This window comes from Chiloscyllium plagiosum, chromosome 16, assembly GCF_004010195.1.
Source record: "Chiloscyllium plagiosum isolate BGI_BamShark_2017 chromosome 16, ASM401019v2, whole genome shotgun sequence".
NCBI classification, from domain to species: Eukaryota; Metazoa; Chordata; class Chondrichthyes; order Orectolobiformes; family Hemiscylliidae; genus Chiloscyllium; species Chiloscyllium plagiosum.
In genome coordinates this window covers 50,236,143-50,255,592 of record NC_057725.1, presented here as the reverse complement: position 1 = coordinate 50,255,592, position 19,450 = coordinate 50,236,143, and the positions used below count along the sequence as shown (strand labels likewise).

The 19,450-nt window shown below is 39.8% G+C and overlaps 2 protein-coding genes across 2 annotated transcripts in view; both read left to right on the top strand.

The window, feature by feature from the left end:
* Nucleotides 1-918: 918 nt before the first annotated feature.
* The window catches only part of tmem138 (transmembrane protein 138), a 34,377-nt gene continuing 15,845 nt past the window's right edge, over nucleotides 919-19,450 (top strand). Inside the window, exons 1-3 of the mRNA XM_043706083.1 lie at nucleotides 919-1,035; nucleotides 13,806-13,992; nucleotides 18,642-18,830. Coding sequence (XP_043562018.1) covers nucleotides 18,703-18,830 — 128 coding nt within the window. The 5' untranslated portion in view covers nucleotides 919-1,035; nucleotides 13,806-13,992; nucleotides 18,642-18,702. The remainder of the gene's footprint in view (nucleotides 1,036-13,805; nucleotides 13,993-18,641; nucleotides 18,831-19,450) is intronic.
* armc7 (armadillo repeat containing 7) lies at nucleotides 928-4,558 on the top strand. The gene is made up of 3 exons (XM_043706082.1): nucleotides 928-1,035; nucleotides 1,422-1,565; nucleotides 3,138-4,558. The coding sequence occupies exons 1-3, from the start codon at nucleotides 939-941 to the stop codon at nucleotides 3,473-3,475; spliced, it is 579 nt and encodes a 192-aa protein (XP_043562017.1). The 5' UTR covers nucleotides 928-938; the 3' UTR covers nucleotides 3,476-4,558.

The window sequence follows — 19,450 nt, the reverse complement described above, 5'->3', positions numbered from 1 at the left end:
TTTTTGCAGTTCTGGTGTACTGCAGTGTGTTGTGGCCCTTTTGAACAGTGTTTTGATGCAACTTCTTTTGTGTGTGTTGGGATGGTTGTTTTCGTAGTTCAGGACTTGGTCTGTGGGTGTGGCTTTCCTGTATATCTTTGTAGTGAATTCTCCGTTCGGTGTTCTCTGTACCATCACGTCGAGGAATGGGAGTTGGTTGTCCTTTTCTTCCTCTCTAGTGAATCGGATTCCTGTGAGTGTGGCGTTGATGATCTGGTGTGTGTTCTCTATTTCTGTGTTTCTAATGATTACAAAGATGTCATCCACATATCTGACCCAGAGTTTGGGTGAATTTGCGGTAAGACTGTTTGTTCTAATCTTTGCATTACCGCTTCTGCTATGAGTCTAGAGATGGGTGAGCCCATGGGTGTGCCGTTGATTTGTTCATATATGGCTACACAAAATTAATCTGAAGTACTCAAAGAATTTCAGTTTTAAAGAGGACTCCAACTTCCAGCCAAGTTTCAGGAAAGGCCAAACTGCATCTTTCATCAAGTTGGTCCTCTAGTCGAAGTCGATATTTATTGCTGTTTATCTCTGGGAACAGCCTTGATTGAGATATGGAAGTATTTAATCAGTGGAATAGTGAACTGTATAGCCATGTGGGACTGTCATTTTCAAATGGCTGCAGCTGGACTGACTTTTTCTTTTAGTATATAGAAACATGAATGCGCCAGTTGATCCATTGTACTGTAATTTTGTTAACAGTAGAACATATAAATATGAGTAGACTCAAGTTTCTGATGAAGACTGAGTAATTTTTTATTTTTAATGTAATTTTTCTCTCCTTACATCAGCTGATATTAGGTTATGTCAAGCATAATTTCCTTACTGTAGTCATGCCATGTTTCTAATCAGTTTTCTCTTTTTTCTGTGCAGCTAATTGGATTTCGGATGAAATGGCCAGTTCAGGTCAGCTGAGAGAAAGTAAATCCCAAGATCGGTTTGATTACCTACAGGCCCTTGTTACTGAATTTCAGGATACCGATAGTCAAGGTAAGATAATAAAAGTGTAGAATGGTGATCCATGACTATTTATTGCAGTCTGGAGTTGGAGCTATCATATTCTTACCAATAACTATTCAGAAAGGACAAGGACATTTGGAATTGAACCACAGGTGCAAATATTTTTCGTTGTGCTCATGTTTGTTACCACAAAGGATTCCAAGAGTCTTGAATGCTATAGTTATTTTTTAATTAGTCATATTCTAGGGCATTTTACAGGACACTTCACAGGGTAGGATTTTCTACAAATATTACCAAAAAATACTTTGCATTGTCTTCGTTCTGCCATAAGTGTGATTGTGTCCATTACTCCCAATGACAATGACTGCCAGTGTTGGTCTTCTATGATTAAAATCTAACTTCTATTTACTTCTCAGAGGCAAAGGAACAAGTCCTGGCAAACCTAGCTAATTTTGCATATGACCCCAGTAACTATCAGTATCTTCGACAGCTGCAGGTCATTGACCTATTCCTGGATATGCTTACAGAAGATAATGAACGATTTGTAGAATTTGGAATAGGTAAAATCTAAGTTTTGTATATGTATTTTGTCAATTTCTTTAGTTGGGTAATATAGATTATCCAAACTTTGCTCAATTCTGACCCTTTTGACATAATCATTTAATAATTAAGTATTTTAAGGAAATATGATAAACGTAAACATTGAACAAGTGCAACTTCAGAAATGTTGGAGGTAAACTTTAAAGGTTTTTTATATTTAAGTACTTATTTTCTGTGATGGATTCTGGAACATGATTGCTATATTTAATTGCTAACCTGACCTTTCCCTTTAAGATCACGGTTTAGGTAGATCCCTGAGGGGGGGTGAAATAACTCAAAGAACTGCAGATTAGATTAGATTCCGTACAGTATGGAAACAGGCCATTCAGCTCAACAAGTCCACACCAACTCTCTGAAGAGTAATCCTTCCAGACCTAAACCCTAGCCCTATCCCTAATTAATGCACATAACACTATGGGCAATTTAGCACGGCCAATTCACCTGACCTGCACGTCTCTCGATTGTGAGAAGAAACCAGAGCACCCAGAGGAAACCCACGCAGACACGGGGAGAATGTGCAAACTCCCTACAGACAGTTGCCCGAGGCTGGAATTGAACCCGGGTCCATGGTGCTGTGAGGCAGCAGTGCTAACCACTGAGCCACTGTGCCGCCCAATACTGGAAATCTGAAACAAAAATAGAAATTGCTGGAAAATCTCAACACGTCTGGCAGCAAAAATCAGAGTTAACATTTCAGGTCCAGTGACCCTTCTTCAAAACAATCCTGATGAAGAACTTATGCTCGAAACGTAGACTCTCCTGTTCCTCAGATGCTGCCTGACCGGCTGTGCTTTTTCAGCACCATACTTTTTGACTCTGATCTCGAGCATCTGCAGTCCTGTCTTTCTCTTAGTAATTCAGAACCCCAAGCTAATGTTCTTGGGATGTGAGTTTGAAACCCACCATGACAGATGGTCAAATTTGAATTCAGAAAACAAAATTGAAGCTAGTTTTATGGTAACCATGTAACTGCTGTCAATTGTTGTAAAAATCCTGCTGCACTAATATCCTTTCAGGAAGAAAATCCTTACCTTACCGCCATCCTTACCTTGTTTGGCATACATGAAACTTCAGGCCCACAGCAATGTGGTTGACTCTTAACTGCTTTCTGGGCAATTTGGTCAGACCAGTGACACTAATATCTCATGAATGAATTTTTAAATCTGTAATCAACTTGCATGTGAAATGAAGTACTTGCTTTCTGTGATGCCCTTCACATTTACTCATATTTAGTCAATCTTCTGACAATCTTTTTCATGAGATGTTGGGAACAAGTTATATATAATGTGCCTATAGAATAGAATTTTTTTGTTTCAGAATATTATGGGAGTGTTAGTATTCTCAGGTTAAGATGATTTCTTCTGCAGCAATTGTAAATAAATGATCTTGTTTGTCTTAAATGGGAAGAAAATTGGCAGGTCATTAACAATAAAATTAATACTTAATGAGGGTGATCATTGTAATTTTTGTTCATGATTTCCTTCTCTAAGTTTTCATTGACCCAAGGGTTGACAATGCTTTTATTTCCACAGGTGGTCTCTGTAACCTCTGTTTAGACAAAGAGAACAAGGAATACATTTTACAAAACAATGGGGTTCAGGCAGTGCTGAACTGTTTATCCAATCCGAATGAGGACACAGTACTGTCTGCAATTACCACATTAATGTACTTGATGACTCCTTTGTCCCAGAAGGAAATCACAGCAATGCCAGTTATTGAGTGCATGCTCCGGTTCTCCATGTCTAAAAATAAGCGTCTAAGTAATTTAGCAACAGTGTTTCTGGAAGATCTTTGCTCATCTGAAGAGGTAGAAAAAGCTCGTAACTTGCATAATCACACAGCCCTGGGAATACCACTTCCAAAAGAATAGCTCAGAGAATTCTTAATATCTGTAGCGTTGGAACAATTTCTGAATAAGCTCCACTACGTATAACATATGGGCATATACGTAATTATTATCAATTTATAACACTGTCCAATTGCCAGTTTGGTTGAGTCAATAGCACTGTTGTCTTTCATGTATATGAAAGCATGTGACGCTGAGGAACTCTGCATTGATGGAAGTGTGCTACATGTTACACAAAGCAAAATCTTGTTCAGGAGGATATTAAACATTGCACAATTTTGTTCAAAATTGAGCCTATTTCTGGAGTTTGTGAACCTTCCTGCTTCAAGAAAGAGACTCAAAAATTAGTTGGTCATTCATATCTCTTACATTTGTTGTACAGATGGCTGTGCATTTCCTACATAACTTGTTACATTTCACAGGTATTTCATATATATTTACAATATTACAAATATAGTATTATAAAACAAAATATTGCAGATGCTGGAGATCTGAAATACACAAAAGCAGAAATTGCTGGAGAAACTCAACAGGCCTGGCAGCATCAGTTCACCTTTTAAATGGTTCTAAAGAATGGTCACTGGACTCCACTCTCCACAGATGTTGCCAGACCTCCTCTTTTTCTTTAGCAATTTCCATTTTTTAGTGTTACATAATGTTGCGAGTGAATCACCACAAGTTACCTTTAATTCGGCTACTTAAATCTTATAGACAGTCAAATACTGAAACAATAATTTAAATTTTATTGCATATAGCAACTAAAATAATACCCCTCAAGTAAGCCTCAAAACCCAGTTTGGCTTGGTGGGACTTGGCCATTTTTCTTTCAACAGTATCTTATCTCTGGAAGTGCCCACGATTCAATCTTAGTCCAGTGTTGTTCTGCTAAGTGGGGGGTTCTGGTGTTTGATTCTTATCCAGATTTTTGTCTTTAAGATCTGTGATGAGATATATTGATGATTCTTTTAAAGCCCTTTTATCTAAATTACTGCAAGTCTGCAGCCTGCCGCCTTCTCAGAAGTAGCTTCTTTGTTACAAGGGGCGGCACGGTGACTCAGTGGTTTGCACTGCTTCTCACAGCGCCAGGGGCCTGGGTTCGAGTCCCACCTCGGGTGACTCTGTGTGGAGTTTGCCCATTCTCCCTGTGTCTGCGTGGGTTTCCTCCGGGTGCTCCAAAGATGTGCAGGTTAGGTGAATTGGCCATGCTAAATTGCCCATAGTGTTAGGTGCATTAGTCAGGGGTAAATACAGGGTAGGGGAATGGGTCTGAGTGGGTTACTCTTCGGAGGGTCGGTGTGGACTTGTTGGGCCGAAGGGCCTGTCTCCATACCGTAGGGAATCTAATCTAATCTAAATTTGACCTTAACTGTCTGTTTAAAGAAAACTTTCCTGTGATTAAATTCTTCTGCAGGGCAATCAGACATAAAGCATTCAGTTTATCAAGCAGATGTCAAAGCAGTTTTGTTGGTTTTAGACTCCACTCCTCCTTTTGCCAGGCATAGCTAATTGCTTTCAATTCCTGTATACATTTGTCCTTGTCTTTAATAGTTTTTTTTTCTTCAGATACAGTTATTGCTGCTGCTTTCCATGTGTAAGTTTATCTTTGGGTGATTGAATTAATCAATTCATGAACAGTTATTCAAGTTCTGAAGTTAATAATACCACAAATTCAATTTTTAAAAATAATTTCTTTTGTTTCACTAAAAATGCTTATTTTGGAACCAATTGCATCTTCAAACTGAGGAATGAGAAGATTATGTTTGTTTTGTAGATAGGGAATTAGACAGTGACTTTTTTCCCCATTCAATGAAAACCTAATTGAAGTTGGAACTTTTGATGTCTTTTTATTCATTGTGTTAATTTACCTAATTTACGCTTTGTAAGTAACACTTGTACATTAAACCAAATCTCTCTGTTCTCTAATCAGTAGTACCCTTTGATGCTCAAAATCTTTAGACTGAGTTAAAAATCACACAACATCAGGTTATAGTCCAACAGGTTCAATTGGAAGCACGCTAGCTTTCGGAGCACTGCTCCTTCATCAGGCTCCAAAAGCTAGTGTGCTTCTAATTAAACCTGTTGGACTATAGCCTGGTATTGTGTGATTTTGAACTTTGAACATCCTAGTCCAACACCGGCATCTCCAAATCAATCTTTAGACTGTGTTGGTTTGCTTTGGTTGACTAATGACATTAACTTTTACTGAAGTGGAGTTTTATTGGTGCCAGTGTCCCCTCCAGTCCTAACATCATGCAAATGCATGTGAGTTTGAACCAAGTACCTGTATACAGTAATTGTGAATCTGAGCTTGATCCTGTCCTTACCTGAGAATTCTGTGTCCCTCATGTTAGGAACGATCTTAATTAATTTCATAGGCAAAAGTGAGGACTGCAGATGCTGGAAATCAGAGTCTAGATTAGAGTGGTGCTGGAAAAAGCACAGCAGTTCAGGCAGCATTCAAGGAGCAGGAAAATCGATGTTCCGGGCAAAAGCCCTTCATCAAGAATGATACTTTTTAAACTATGGACTGATTACTGGTTGTTTTGTTCAGAAATTTTGTTGTTTAAACTTGGCAAAACTTGATATTGTAACAATTGTTGTCTTTATTCACCACTTAGTGTCCTTAGAATTGAACTCCCAATTAACTTTTTTGCATGTGTTATATATTGAATATATTTGTAAACTTTTCAATAAATGTTATATATTAAAAGTTTGAGTTGGAATGCTTGAAAAAAACTTAAATAAACCATCAAGTACAACATCGTGGAATTGTGCTTTGTGTACATTTCTGATTCCCCTTGCTTCCCCAAACAGTTTAGATGATGCTGACATTGCACAACAATTGTGCAGTGATTAGGAATCTACAAAGGTGATTTTAAATAGGATTAATACAAGTGTAAAATGTTTTAAGATATCAAAAAGAAGTATTCACATGGTACATGTTCTCCAGCATCACAGGTGGCCTACTTAGGATGTTTAATAGTACGTAAGCTCATTGTTGAGCTTTGGAATGCTGGTTTTACCAAAGAACACATGATCAAGTTAAAAACATTCAAATAAGCATTGAAATTGATCTTGGGTAACATGTACCAATACTACTCTAAGACAATAAAAGAGTGTTGAAAGGGATAGGATTGGCCTTAAGATTAGTACATTAAACCTAAATAAGGGCAACTATTTGGGCATAAAAACTGAGCTAGTTAAAATGAACTGGCATATTAGGCTTGAGGATAGATTAATAAAGACAAAATTATAGACATTTAAGGGATATTTCATGATAAATATATTCCGACTATAAAAGATTCTTAATGAAGGACTGACCATCTGTAATTAACTAAAAGAAAAGTGAGGGAAAGCATCAAACTTAAGGAATAAGCACATACCTGCTACATGTCTGCACAGATCAGATGATTGATTAGGAGATAAAGAACAGCAGACATGTCGAGGGTTATTCAGGACTAAGAAATTAGACAGAGGAAGGAAGCTGAGAATGTACAGAGTTTCTCTCTGTATTTGAAAAGGAAAATAACAAGTACATGTTGGTCCTCTAGAGAATGAGAATTGTGGGTTAATAGTCGACAATAAGCAAATGATGAATGAAATAAACAAATATTGTTTCTGTCTTCAAATTCAAGGACACAAACCCATTCCGGTAAATCAAAAATGGAAGGGAGAAACTTATGAAATTACAGCCACCAGAGAAGCAGTATAGCAGCTGTAGTTTCAAGACTGGGTAAAATAAATTTCATTCTAGTGTGGTATTGTGGGCAACATTTAACATTGCATGATGGGAAAAAGAGTTGGGCAATTAGAGTTTATAATTCAGTAAGTTAAAAAACTGAAATAAAAGGTCAGAAAGAGTAAACAGTCTGCATTCTTAACCTTGTAACAGCTCCTTGTAGATCTTAATCTACACAAAAGGTCCGCAAAATTGAAACAGTTATGGAATGATGCAAATGATTAATTGTTTTTAGACTAAGGTTCAGTGTTACAGGTGACACACATTTCATGATAATCTGTAATTGCTCATCATATTTTAAAGTATATAATGTGTTCCTTTTGTGAAGGCGTGAAACTTGGAAGGGAAACAGGGAATATCTTGATCCCTCCTCTTTCCAAGTGTCAGCCAAACTGTTGCAGTATTTACAATAAAGGTTGATTATTATCAGTTCAATTGATGTGAGTATTGTTGATTTATTTTGCTCTCACAGATCCCTGCTAATTAAACTCTGCTTCGACACTAAGATTTCAAAAGATGTCGTTAGTATGTTGGTGTTAATTTTTTAAAATTCCTTCGATTCTGGAAAGGTTCCAACAGACTGAAAGTAACAACATAATTTCTTTCCTGAAGAAGGGAGGTAAACCAAACTATAGACCAGTTAGCTTGACGTCAGACCCAGTCATAAAATAAATCATTATTCTTGCTGCACACTTAGGAAAAATTCAAGGTTGCCAGAAAGTCACCATGGTTTCAAAGGGAAATTATGTTACATTAATAGAGGTTTAAGGCATGGAAGCAGGCCCTTTGGCCCAACTTTCCATGCTGACCAGGCATCCTAAACTGAAATGGTCTTATTTGCCTGTGTTTGACCCATATCCATCTAAACCTATCTTTGCCATGTACCTATCCAAATGTCTTTTAACTAGTTTAAGTTAGTTATTTGAAGGAGTAACACATACTGTCAGTAAAAGGAATCCTGTGGACAGAAGGCATCTGATATGGTTCCATGTCAAAAGGTTAATGAAGAAAATCAAAGCCCATAGTATAGTGCTAACACATGGACATGCATTCCAAAATTAGCAGGTCTGGAGAAAATTGAGGCTATGCATAAATGGATCTTTATCTGATTGGCAGGATTTAGATGAGTGACTGGGCAAAAGTCTTTTGTAGTGGCAGGGAGATTTGCTAGAGCTGCTTGGGAGTATTTGAACTAGTAAGATGGTGGTGGAGAGGGGTGGGGGTGTGGCGGTGGGACCCAGGGAAATAGTGAGGAAAGAGATCAATCTAAGACTGGTACAGTTGCAAAAAGGGAGTGAATCAAAAATTCCGGGTAGGAAGGAACAAAGCAAAGAACAAGGTGGGACTGAAATTGCATTTACTTCAATGCAAGAGGCCGAATGGGGAAGGCAGATGAATTCAGGGCATGGTTAGGAACATGGGACTGGGATATCATAGCAATTACAGAAATGTGGCTCAAGGATGCACAGGACTGGCAGCTTCATGTTCCAGGATACAAATGCAATAGGAAGGATTGAAAGGGAGGTGAGAGGAGAGGGGGAGTGGTATTTTTAATCAGGGATTGTACTACTGCTGTACTTAGGGAGGATAATTCTGGGAATACATCCAGTGAAGTTATTTGGGTGGAACTGAGAAATAAGAAAGGGATGATCACCTTATTGGGATTGCATTACAGACCCCCTAAAAACAGGAAATTGAGAAACATATTTGAAGGAGATTTCAGTTATTTGTAAGAATACTAGGGTGGTTATGGTCAGGGATTTCAACTTTACAAAAATAGACTGGGATTGCCATAGTGTTAGGGGTTTAGATGGAGAAGAAGGGGACATGAGATAGCTTTGGCAAATAGAGTTAGGGAGAATCCAAAGAGTTTTTGCAAATGCATTAAGGACAAAAGGGTAACGAGGGAGAGAATAGGGCCCCTCAAAAATCAGCGTACAAGATAATTTTCTAATTCAGTATGTTGATGATCCTACTAGAGAAGGTGCAAACCCTGACCTCCTCTTGGGAAATAAGGAAATAAGGTGATTGACGTGTCAGTGGGAGGGCACTTTCAGGCCAGTGACCATAATTCTATTAGTTTTAAAATAGTGATGGAAAAGGATAGACAGGATCTAAAAGTTGAAGTTCTAAATTGAAGAAGGCTAATTTTGACAGTATTAGGCAAGAGCTTTCAAAAACTGATGGGAGCAGACATTTGCGGGTAAAGGGAAGGCTGGAAAATGGGAATCCTTCAAAAATGAGATAATGAGAGTCTAGACAGTATATTCCTGTTAGGGTGAAAGGAAAGCCTGATAGATGTAGGAAATGCTGGATGACAAGAGAAATTGAGGTTTTGGTGAAGAAAAAGAAGGAAGCATATGTCAGGTATAGACAGGATAGATCAAATGACTCCTTCAGAGTGTAAAGGCAGGAGGAGTATACTTAAGAGGGAAATCAGGAGGGCAAAAAGGGGACATGAGATAGCTTTGGCAAATAGAGTTAAGGAGAATCCAAAGGGTTTTTACAAATGCATTAAGGACAAAAGGGTAACGAGGGAGAGAATAGGGCCCCTCAAAGATCAGCAAGGCAGCCTATGTGTGAAGCTGCATGAGATGGGGAGATACTAAATGAGTATTTTGCACCAGTGTTTACTGTGGAGAAGGACATCAAAGATATAGAATGTAGGGAAATAAATGGTGACATCTTGAAAAATGTCCATAATACAGAGGTGGTGGTGCTGGATGTCTTGAAAAGCATAAAAGTGGATAAATCCCCAAAAGCTGATCAGAGGTAGACCTCTGTGGGAAGCTAGGGAAGTGATTGCTGGGCTCCTTGCTGAGATAATTGTACCACTGATATTCACAGAGGAGGTGCCAGAAGACTGGAAGTTGGCTAACGTAGTGCCACTATTTAAGAAAGGTGGTAAGGACAAGACAGGGAACTATAGACTGGTGAGCCTGACATTGGTGGTGGGCAAGTTGTTGGAGGGAATCCTGTGGGGTGGGATTTACATATATTGGAAAGGCAAGGACTGGTTAGGAATAGTCAGCATAGCTTTGTGCATGGGAAATCACGTCTCACAAACTTGATTGAGTTTTTTGAAGAAGAGGATTGATGAGGGCTGAATGGTGGATGTGATCAATATGGACCAGTTAGGTGTTCGAAAAGGTTCCATGGTTAGCAAGGTTAGATCACATGGAACACTGGGAGAACTAGCCAAAGGTAGAAGACAGAGGGTGGTGGTGGAGGGTTACTTTTCAGACTGGAGGCCTATCACCAGTGATGTGCCACAAGGATCAGTGCTAGGTCTACTACCTTTCATCATTTATATAAATTATTTGGATGTGAACATAGGAGGTATAGTTAGTAAGTTTTCAGATGACACCAAAATTGGAGGTGTAGTGGACAGCAAAGAAGGTTACCTCAGATTACAATGGGATCTTGATCAGATGGGCCAATGGGCTGAGGAGTGGCAGATGGAGTTTAATTTCAATAAATGTGAGGTGCTGCAATTTGGAAAAGCAAATCACAGCAGGACTTATACACTTAGTGGTAAGGTCCTGGGGAGTGTTCATTAACAAAGAGACCTTGGACTGCAAGTTCATAGTTCCTTGGAAGTAGAGTCACGGGTAGATAGGATAGTGAAGAAGGCATTTAGTATGCTTTCCTTTATTGGTCAGAGCATTGCGTATAGGAGTTGAGAGGTTATGTTGTGGTTGTACAGGACATTGGTTAGGTCACTGTTGGAATATTGCTTGCAATTCTGTCTCCTTCGTATTGGAGGGATTTTGTGAAACTTGAAAGGGTTCAGAAAAGATTTACGAGGATGTTGCCATGGTTGGAGGGTTTGAGCGAAAGGGAGAGGCTGAATAGGCTGTGACTGTTTTCCCTGGAGCATCGGAGGCTGAGGGATGAGTTACAGCGATTTATAAAATCGTCAGGGGCATGGATAGGTGAAACAGACAAGGGAGTCCATGGGGTGGGGGAGTCCAGAACTAGAGGGCATAAGTTTCAGGTGAGGGGAAAGATATAAAAGAGACCTAAGGGGCAACCTTTTCATGCAGAGGATGGTACGTGTATGGAATGAGCTGCCAGAGGAAGTGGTGGAGGCTGGTACAATTACAGCATTTAAAAGGCATCTGGATGGGTACATCAATTGGAAGGGTTTAAGAGAGATATAGGCCAAGTTCTGGCAAACGGGACTAGATTAAGTTAGGATATCTGGTCGGCATAGATGAGTTGGACTGAAGGGTCTGTTTTTGACTGTACATGTCTATGACTCTGTGACATTATTTTTCAAACTAGCTTGTGAAGGAGAATCAAAGAACAGCATAGCCTGACCAGCCAAAAGCAACATTTCAGTGAACCCTGTGAACAAGGACCATTGAACTACCTTCCCAGTCTTTCCCTCTGTTTATCACAACATTTTTTTCTGTTAATGTCTGTGTGTGGGATTGGTCAGGCAGTATCTGAGGAACAGGAGAATCAACGTTTCAGGCATAAGCCCTTCATCTGAAATTAGGCTTGTGGGCCAACAGGGCTGAGAGACAAATAGGAGGGAGTGGGGCTGGGGGAAGATAGCTAGGAATGTGATAGGTACGTGAAGGTAGGGGTGAAAATGATAAGTCAGAGAGGAGGCTAGAGCAGATATGTGGGAAGGAAAATGGACAGGTAGGACTATTCAAGAGGGCGGTGCCGAGTTGGAAGGTTGGGACTGGGATAAGATGGGGAGAGGGGAAATAGAGAAACTGGTGAAATCCACATTGATCCCATGTGGCTGGAGGGTCCAAGGTGGAAGATGAGACGTTCTTCCTCCAGCCGTCAGGTGGTTAGGGTTTGGCAATGGAGGACCTGCATGTCCTTGGCAGAGTGGGAAGGGGTGTTAAAGTGTTCAGCCACAGGCAGTGGAGTTGGTCAGTGCAGGTGTTCCAGAAATGTTCTCTGAAACAATCTGCAAGTTGGCATCCTGTCTCCCCACTGTAGAGGAGACCACATTGTGTACAACGGATGCAGAATATTAAAAATGGCAATTAAAAATCATACATTTGATGCCTGACATATAAATGTACACAGGTTAGAGATGTTTCAGTTGTATCCTTTTATAAGTACTTTTCCCTGAAATCTGTTTCTCACTTCAAGATACTGCCAGTCCAACTGAGTATTTCCATCACTTGCTGCTTTTGTTTCATATTTCAAACACTGGACTTTATATTTTTGTATTTGTGCAGACAATTTCTTGATCAGTGTTGGGGAAGTTGTAAAGTAAGCAAACCAACTTTTTAACAGAGTCATTTCAATTTCAAATAATTTCACAGCATGTAGAAACTATGAAAGTTAAAATTTAATTAAAATAACATTTGCATTGATTTGTGTGACAACTTCTGTAGGATGGCTACTTAAGTGCAGAGTTTGCACATTCTCCCTGTGTCTGCTTGGGTTTCCTCCCACAATCCAAAGATGTGCAGATTAGCATTGATTGACAATGCTAAATTGCCCAGAGCTTCCAGAGATTTGCAGGCTAAATGGATTAGCCGTGGGGAATAGAGGGTTACAGAAATAGGGTTGAGGGGGTCAGGTCTGGGTGGGATCTACTTTACAGAGTCGGTAAGGAAGCCTGGTACAAACTTGGGATCTCTCGTGGGAAATTGCATGTTAATTTATTCAACACAAGTACAATTCAACCCACTTTAATTGATCCATACAGAGAGTCGATGGCGTGCTTCCACACTGTGGGGAATCTATGATTCTCAGTCACTTCTTGGCTTCTTTGTCAGTTGTTCCACTTCCCAAATTAGGTCGAGACTCTTAAGTTTCAGGTCTTTCTCACACTCATTACAACGTTCCGCTGGGCACAATAAGCACTGAATTTCACAAAAACATTCTGGATACGTGTAATTAGTTTTTACAATGCTACTTCAGATTCCAATCTATGCATTCAGCACGGAAGGCAAGGCCAGAAATTGAGACAAATGATGCTTTAAACATCTGACATTGTTTGTGAGTCTCATGACTTTACCGCTGATTTGGAGATGCCGGTGTTGAACTGGGGTGTACAAAGTTAAAAATTACACAACACCAGGTTATCGTCCAACAGGTTTAATTGGAAGCACGAGCTTTCAGAGCACTGCTCCTCCGTCAGGTGGTTGTGGAGTACACAATTTTAAGACACAGAATTTATAGCAAAAGTTTACAGTGTGATGTAACTGAAATTATACATTGAAAAATACCTTGATTGTTTAAGTCTCTCATCAGTTAGAATGACCATGTTAGTTTCACTTCTTTCATATATAACATCACAAAATGTTTTTTAAAGGTTACATTCTCAGGTTAACTTTAACAATTGGTGTTAGCCCCTTATGTGCTGTTGTCTGTGCCATACTGTTTAGACTAATTCTAATCTAAAAAATGAGTTAACAGAGTCTTCTTGGATTCATGCAGTTTTTGAGCAAAGTACGATGTAACTCTGCCAGTACAAATTCACCCCACAAACGTATGTGTGTGTTTGGGGTGGGGAGTTGTGAGTGTCTGTGTGAGAGAGAGAGAGAGAGAACGTATATGTGAGTGTAAATAGGGTGCATATGGGAGTGAGTGTGCCCTACGCTGTAAGAGAACTCCGTTTTTTACCTTCGGCAGGTGACGCTGTTTCACCGAAGATGGGAAGCGACCACTGATACTTCTCCAGTCCGGCAGGTGTCGCTGCGGAAGGCTCGGGCCTGCTCGATGATTCGCGTCTCGGTTTCTATGAACGCCGCCATGGCCTTGGTAATTGTCGAGGATCCAGCCGTTCTGGGGCCTGGGCGGTATGTCGGTGTTTTAAAGGGTGAGCAGCCTCTTCGCATTCCGTTTTACCCATGCTCCCGGCTTTTGGAAAATTCTAGTCACTTTAAACACGTTGAGTTACTGTTGGGGTAGTGAGGATCGAATTGGGAGTGAATGAAAATTAGGGTAGTTTGGAGATTTGTGTTCATTGGGGGGGGGGGGAGAATACCTGCTACAAGTCTGGGGTCTCTTGTGGGAAATTTCATGTTAACTTATCCAACCGACACAATTCAATCCACTTTAATTGATCCATTCAGAGACCTCGATCCAATTATTTCTTAATTTATCCCAGGACAGCGATCATTTGATGAAGAATTTCCTGACATCTGCCTTAAAAATGTTTGTCTCTAATTTAAAATTCTGACATTTAACTTCATTTTGTAATGTCAAATAATATCATTTCTATTCCCTTAATGATTCATAGATTTTGAATTGCTTTTTGATGGCCTGTATGCCAGTTTGAAAGACCCAAATATGTTTGCTGACCAAAAGCCTGTCGCCTCCGTCACTGGCGGTAAACATCCTCTCACCTGCGTCGACTTCGTTAATCAAGTTACCGAGGGAACTGAAAATTTTAAATCAAAACAAACCAGTAACTGCTGAAGAAACTTTGCAGGTCTCTCTGTGGAGAGAAAAGCAAAGTTAACGTTTAAACACTTATGTGACTCTTCACCACCAATCAAAGGTCTTTTTCCCTCTTCGTGATCAACATTTTAGGTGTTGGCTAACTAGAGCATTAATTATTATTGGTTGTTACCCTCTCTGAATTGGAAATATTTTAATCAATCTGTTAAACACATCTCCAGGGCAAGTGAGATTTGAACCTGAACTTTCAGGCCAAAGGCCTGAAATAAAAGCCAGTTTGTATCAACTATGTCACAAGTCCCTCTCTGACTGGTATTCTACCTTTAAAAATATTTTTCAATGGCCTGCTTGATTTGATCATTGTTTTGCTTTAAGAATATTTAATTTGAGATTATTAAGATTCTTCTAACTTTTTCAACTTCATAATTAGCTATTGTTCACAAGTCTTTCCTTGACCAGTGCACATGACAAGCTTTTAGTATGTACTGGATGTGGGTATTGTACAATGGCATGAAGGTTTATTGCGCATCTTTTGAAAGCATTTAAGAGATACGCACATTATTGTTAGCCTGGAGTTGCACCTAAATCCCCAGGCCTACGTGAAGCCTGATGAAGGGGTAAAAAAACAGAGGCACTGACCGTAATGTTCCAATTGTAGGTGTGATTCCAGATGATCAGAAAACAGCTAATGCACCATTTTTAGGAGAACCATAGGGATGAAGTGAACTGAGTAATTACAGTCGGGTTAACCATACTGGTAGGAAAATTATTGAGGAAATATTCTGAGGGACAAAATTAATCTTCATTTAAAAATACATCTGTTAATCAAAGATAGTTACAGATTTGTTGAAAGCTTGATATTGAATTTTTCTGAAGAGATAACTAAGTTTGATGGAATTATGCAATTAATGTAGTCTTTATGGATTTTGGCAAAGCTTTGAAAAGATCTTGCATGCAGAATGATCACCAGTCAACATCAACTGGATCCAAGGCCAAGTTGCATTCAGGGAGGATGGAAGCAAATGGTAACGTTTCTGTGTCTTAATAGCTGTAAGGACCTTTCCAGTTGAGTTCCACAGGGCTCAGTACTAGCTCCCTTGATTTTTATGGCATATGGGAATAACTAGAATTTAAATGGGGGGTGTATAGTTAAGTTTGCAAAGATACAAAATTTGGGTGTGTAAATGGTGATGAAGCTGTATACTGTAAGAAGATATCAATAGACTATTTAGGTGGTCACAACAATGGAAAATTGAGTTCTCCTTGGTGAAGTATGAGGTGATGTATTCAGGGAAGGCGAACAAGGCAAGATAATGCACAATAAATGGTTAGTTAGTGAGAAATGTGGAAGAACAGTGGGCCTTGGGAGTGCTTGTCTAAGATTCCTGAAGGTAGTTGGATGGGTAGTTAAGGTGGATAACAAAGCTACTGGGATACTTGCCTTTAATTAGCAGAAGCATCAGAAATAATGGAGGTTATGCTCCTACAATAAAAACGAGTAGTCTGCAATTCATGCGCGAGGACATCCAGATCCCTATGCACTGAAGCATACTGGAATTTCTCTCCATTTAGATAATTTGCCTTTCCATTATCCTGACCAAAATGACTAACCTCATTTATCCACGTTAAGCTGCACACATCAGATTGGTATTCCTGAGAGTCAACCCATTGAAAGCAACAGGCCCGGACAGAATTCCCAGTTGTGCACTTAGATCCTGTGCAGACCAACTGGTGCAGGTAGTCACTGACAACTTCACCCTCTCTTCCTACAAGCCAAAGCCCCCACCTGCTTCAAGAAGACCACAACCATCCCAGTACCTAAGAAAGCACATGCAATGTGCTACACTACCCAGTTGCTCTGACCTCCATGGTAATGTAGCGCTTTGAGATGCTGGTCATGGCCCACATCAACTGTAGCTCCCAGGCTGCTTCAATCCCTTGCAATTTGCCTGCCAGCAGATGCCATTTCCTTCACCCTGCACTCATCCCTGGAACATCTGGACAATAAAGACACCTACGTCAGACTCCTGCTCATTGACTACAGCTCCGCCTTCAACACCGTTAGCTCCTCCAGACTGATCTGAAATCTCTGAGAACCAGGTCTCGGCTCTACCCTCTGCAACTGGATTCTCAGATTCCTTATCCACCGCAATTAGACAACTGCACATCCTCTACAATAACACTCAACACTGGAGCCCCACAAAGATGTGTTTTCTGCTTCCTACAGTACTCCCTGTACACCCACAACTGTATAGCCAAATTCCGAACGAACGCCATCTACAAGTTCGCTGATGGCACCACAGTGGTAGGATGGATAGCGAACAACAATGAGTCAGAATATAGAAAGGAACTTGGTGGCATGATGCAGTGATAACAACTTCTCTCTCAATATCAGCAAAGTAAAAGAACTGATCATTGACTTCAGAAAGAAAAGAGGAGAACATGCCCCTCTTTACATCAGTGGAGCTAATGTTGAAAGAGTTGAGAGCGTCAAGTTCCCCGGAGTGATGATAACTGACAAATAGTCCTGGACTTCCCATGTAGATGCGATGGTCAAGAAGTACAGCAATGCCTGTTCTTCTTCAGACGGCTCAGGAAATTCAGCATGTCGATAAGGATCCTCACTGTCCGAAAGCATAACGCCCTGATATGGCAACTGTTTCGCCTGGGGCCGTAAGAAACTACGGAAGGTTGCGTACACAGCCGAGACTATCATGGAAGCCAACCTTCCATCCATGTACTCCATTTACACTTCTCATTGTCATGGAAAAGTTGCCAGTTTCAGCAAAGACCCCTCCTACCCTGGTAATGCTCTCCTACAATCACTTCCATCAGGTAGAACATACAGAAGCTTGAACACACACCAACAGTTTCAAGAAAAGCTTTTTCCTGCCATTATTAGACTGATGAATGGACTCTTTAACTTCAAATAATGCTGATCTTGTTAATGTTGATCTTGCTTTGCACACCTCCTGTGCAGTGTATCCTGTATAGTTTCTTATCAAGCACCCTATGATATGTATCTCCTTGCTAACTATGATCTGCCTGTACTGCTCGCAAACAAAGCTTTTCACGATATTTAGGTAAACATGACAATAAATCAAATCAGGTAGAAGATCCTTTATCCGAACATCCAAAAACCGCAAAGCTCCAAAGTTTTTTTTCTCATTAACAAGGTTGTTTGGTGAGCAAACAGTTAACCAAAGTTGACACCCACTTGATGCGTATCATTCAAATGGATGTGGGGGGTGGGAGGTGTGGCCAAGCACCGACAGGCCTGGGGTTTCTCTGTGAATGCCCCAAGTCAACACCCACTTGATGCATGTCACTCAGATGCGACATGGGGGGGTCGTGGCCAAGCAACAGCACACTGCTTGATCAAAATGTTTCAAGATTCATCTTCATACATCAAAATTTTTTTTAGCCTTCTTTCCTCCAGGAAGGGTAACTTCAGCTTCCACATACTGGGCATGTAACTGCTGTATTCTATATCCCTGGAGCCATTCTAGTGTTACCTTCTGAACTCCCTGTCAAGCCTTAATAGTGGTATAACTTCTGTATACAGTTTTTGAAAGAAAGAACCAAAAAGCAACAGCTGCTTTGAGGGTGTGGATTTTATATAGTACTTTGTTAGGATCCAGGAATAGGGATTCTAATTAGATAGGTGATTGATTGATGTAGCAAGGTTGAAATTATAATCATAACCAGTGAACTAAGTTGACCTCTTCTTGAGTTTGACTTGAATACACATCCTTATTAGATATCTTTACAGTTCAGTGTGGAATTGGATCATGTAGACTGCATAATGTCTTAGTGGATAAAGACATCACAAGATACAAACTAAAGACTTGCACGTATATTAAGTTAGCTGACCTGTAATAGGATAACATTTGGGCTGTGATGATTGAGGCACAATATATCTATCTTTCCAGATGCAATCCTCAGTAATCTTCCATTATAATGTGTGGAAGAGGATGGGAATCGTTATGATGCATAGATTCTCATAGTGCTATTTTATGTGTGCTGTCTTAAATTCTGATGTTGAAATGTATCTTTGTATTCCAGATAATTGAACAGACCATGTCCTCACATTGCTGTAACACTGATTAACTGACTTCTCTGGGGAATGCTGCAGACGTCAAACTACAGCCTTGTGCTGACAATACAGTTCACACTCATGCTCTACGACTTGATGTCCAATTCCTTTTCTGAGCTTATATTCACAGAGCCAGTCATCCCACTGATAATGTTCATGTGAGTATGTCTATATGAGAATATATTTATATTGAGTCTAATAGATTACTAAGATATTTAACAATTATTTTTAAAAATCACACAACACCAGGTTATAGTCCAACAGGTTTAATTAGAAGCACACTAGCTTTTGGAGCGACGCTCCTTCATCAGGTGATTGTGGAGGGCTCAATCCTAGCACAGAATTTATAGCAAAAATTTGCAGTGTGATGTAACTGAAATTATACATTGAAAAATTGATTGTCTGTTAAGCCTTTCATCTGTTAGAATACAGTGATAGTTTCACTTCTTTCATGTGTAAATCACAAAATCTTTTTTTTAAAAGTTGCATTCTCGGGTTAGCTGTTAACAATGGTGATAGCCAGACAATATGTTGAAGGTGTTAGCCCCCTGTGTTCTCTGTCTATGACCCGATGTTTAGATTGATTCTAATCTAAAAAGTGAAATAACAGAGTTTTACATAAATTCATGCAGTTTTTGAGCAAAGTACAATGTAACTCTGCAAGTACAAATTCACCACACAAAATATATGTGTGCATGTGGGTCTTTGTCTGTCTGTCTGTGTCTGTCTGTCTGGGTTGTGGGGTTGTGAGTGTGAGAAAGTGTGTGTGTATGTGTGT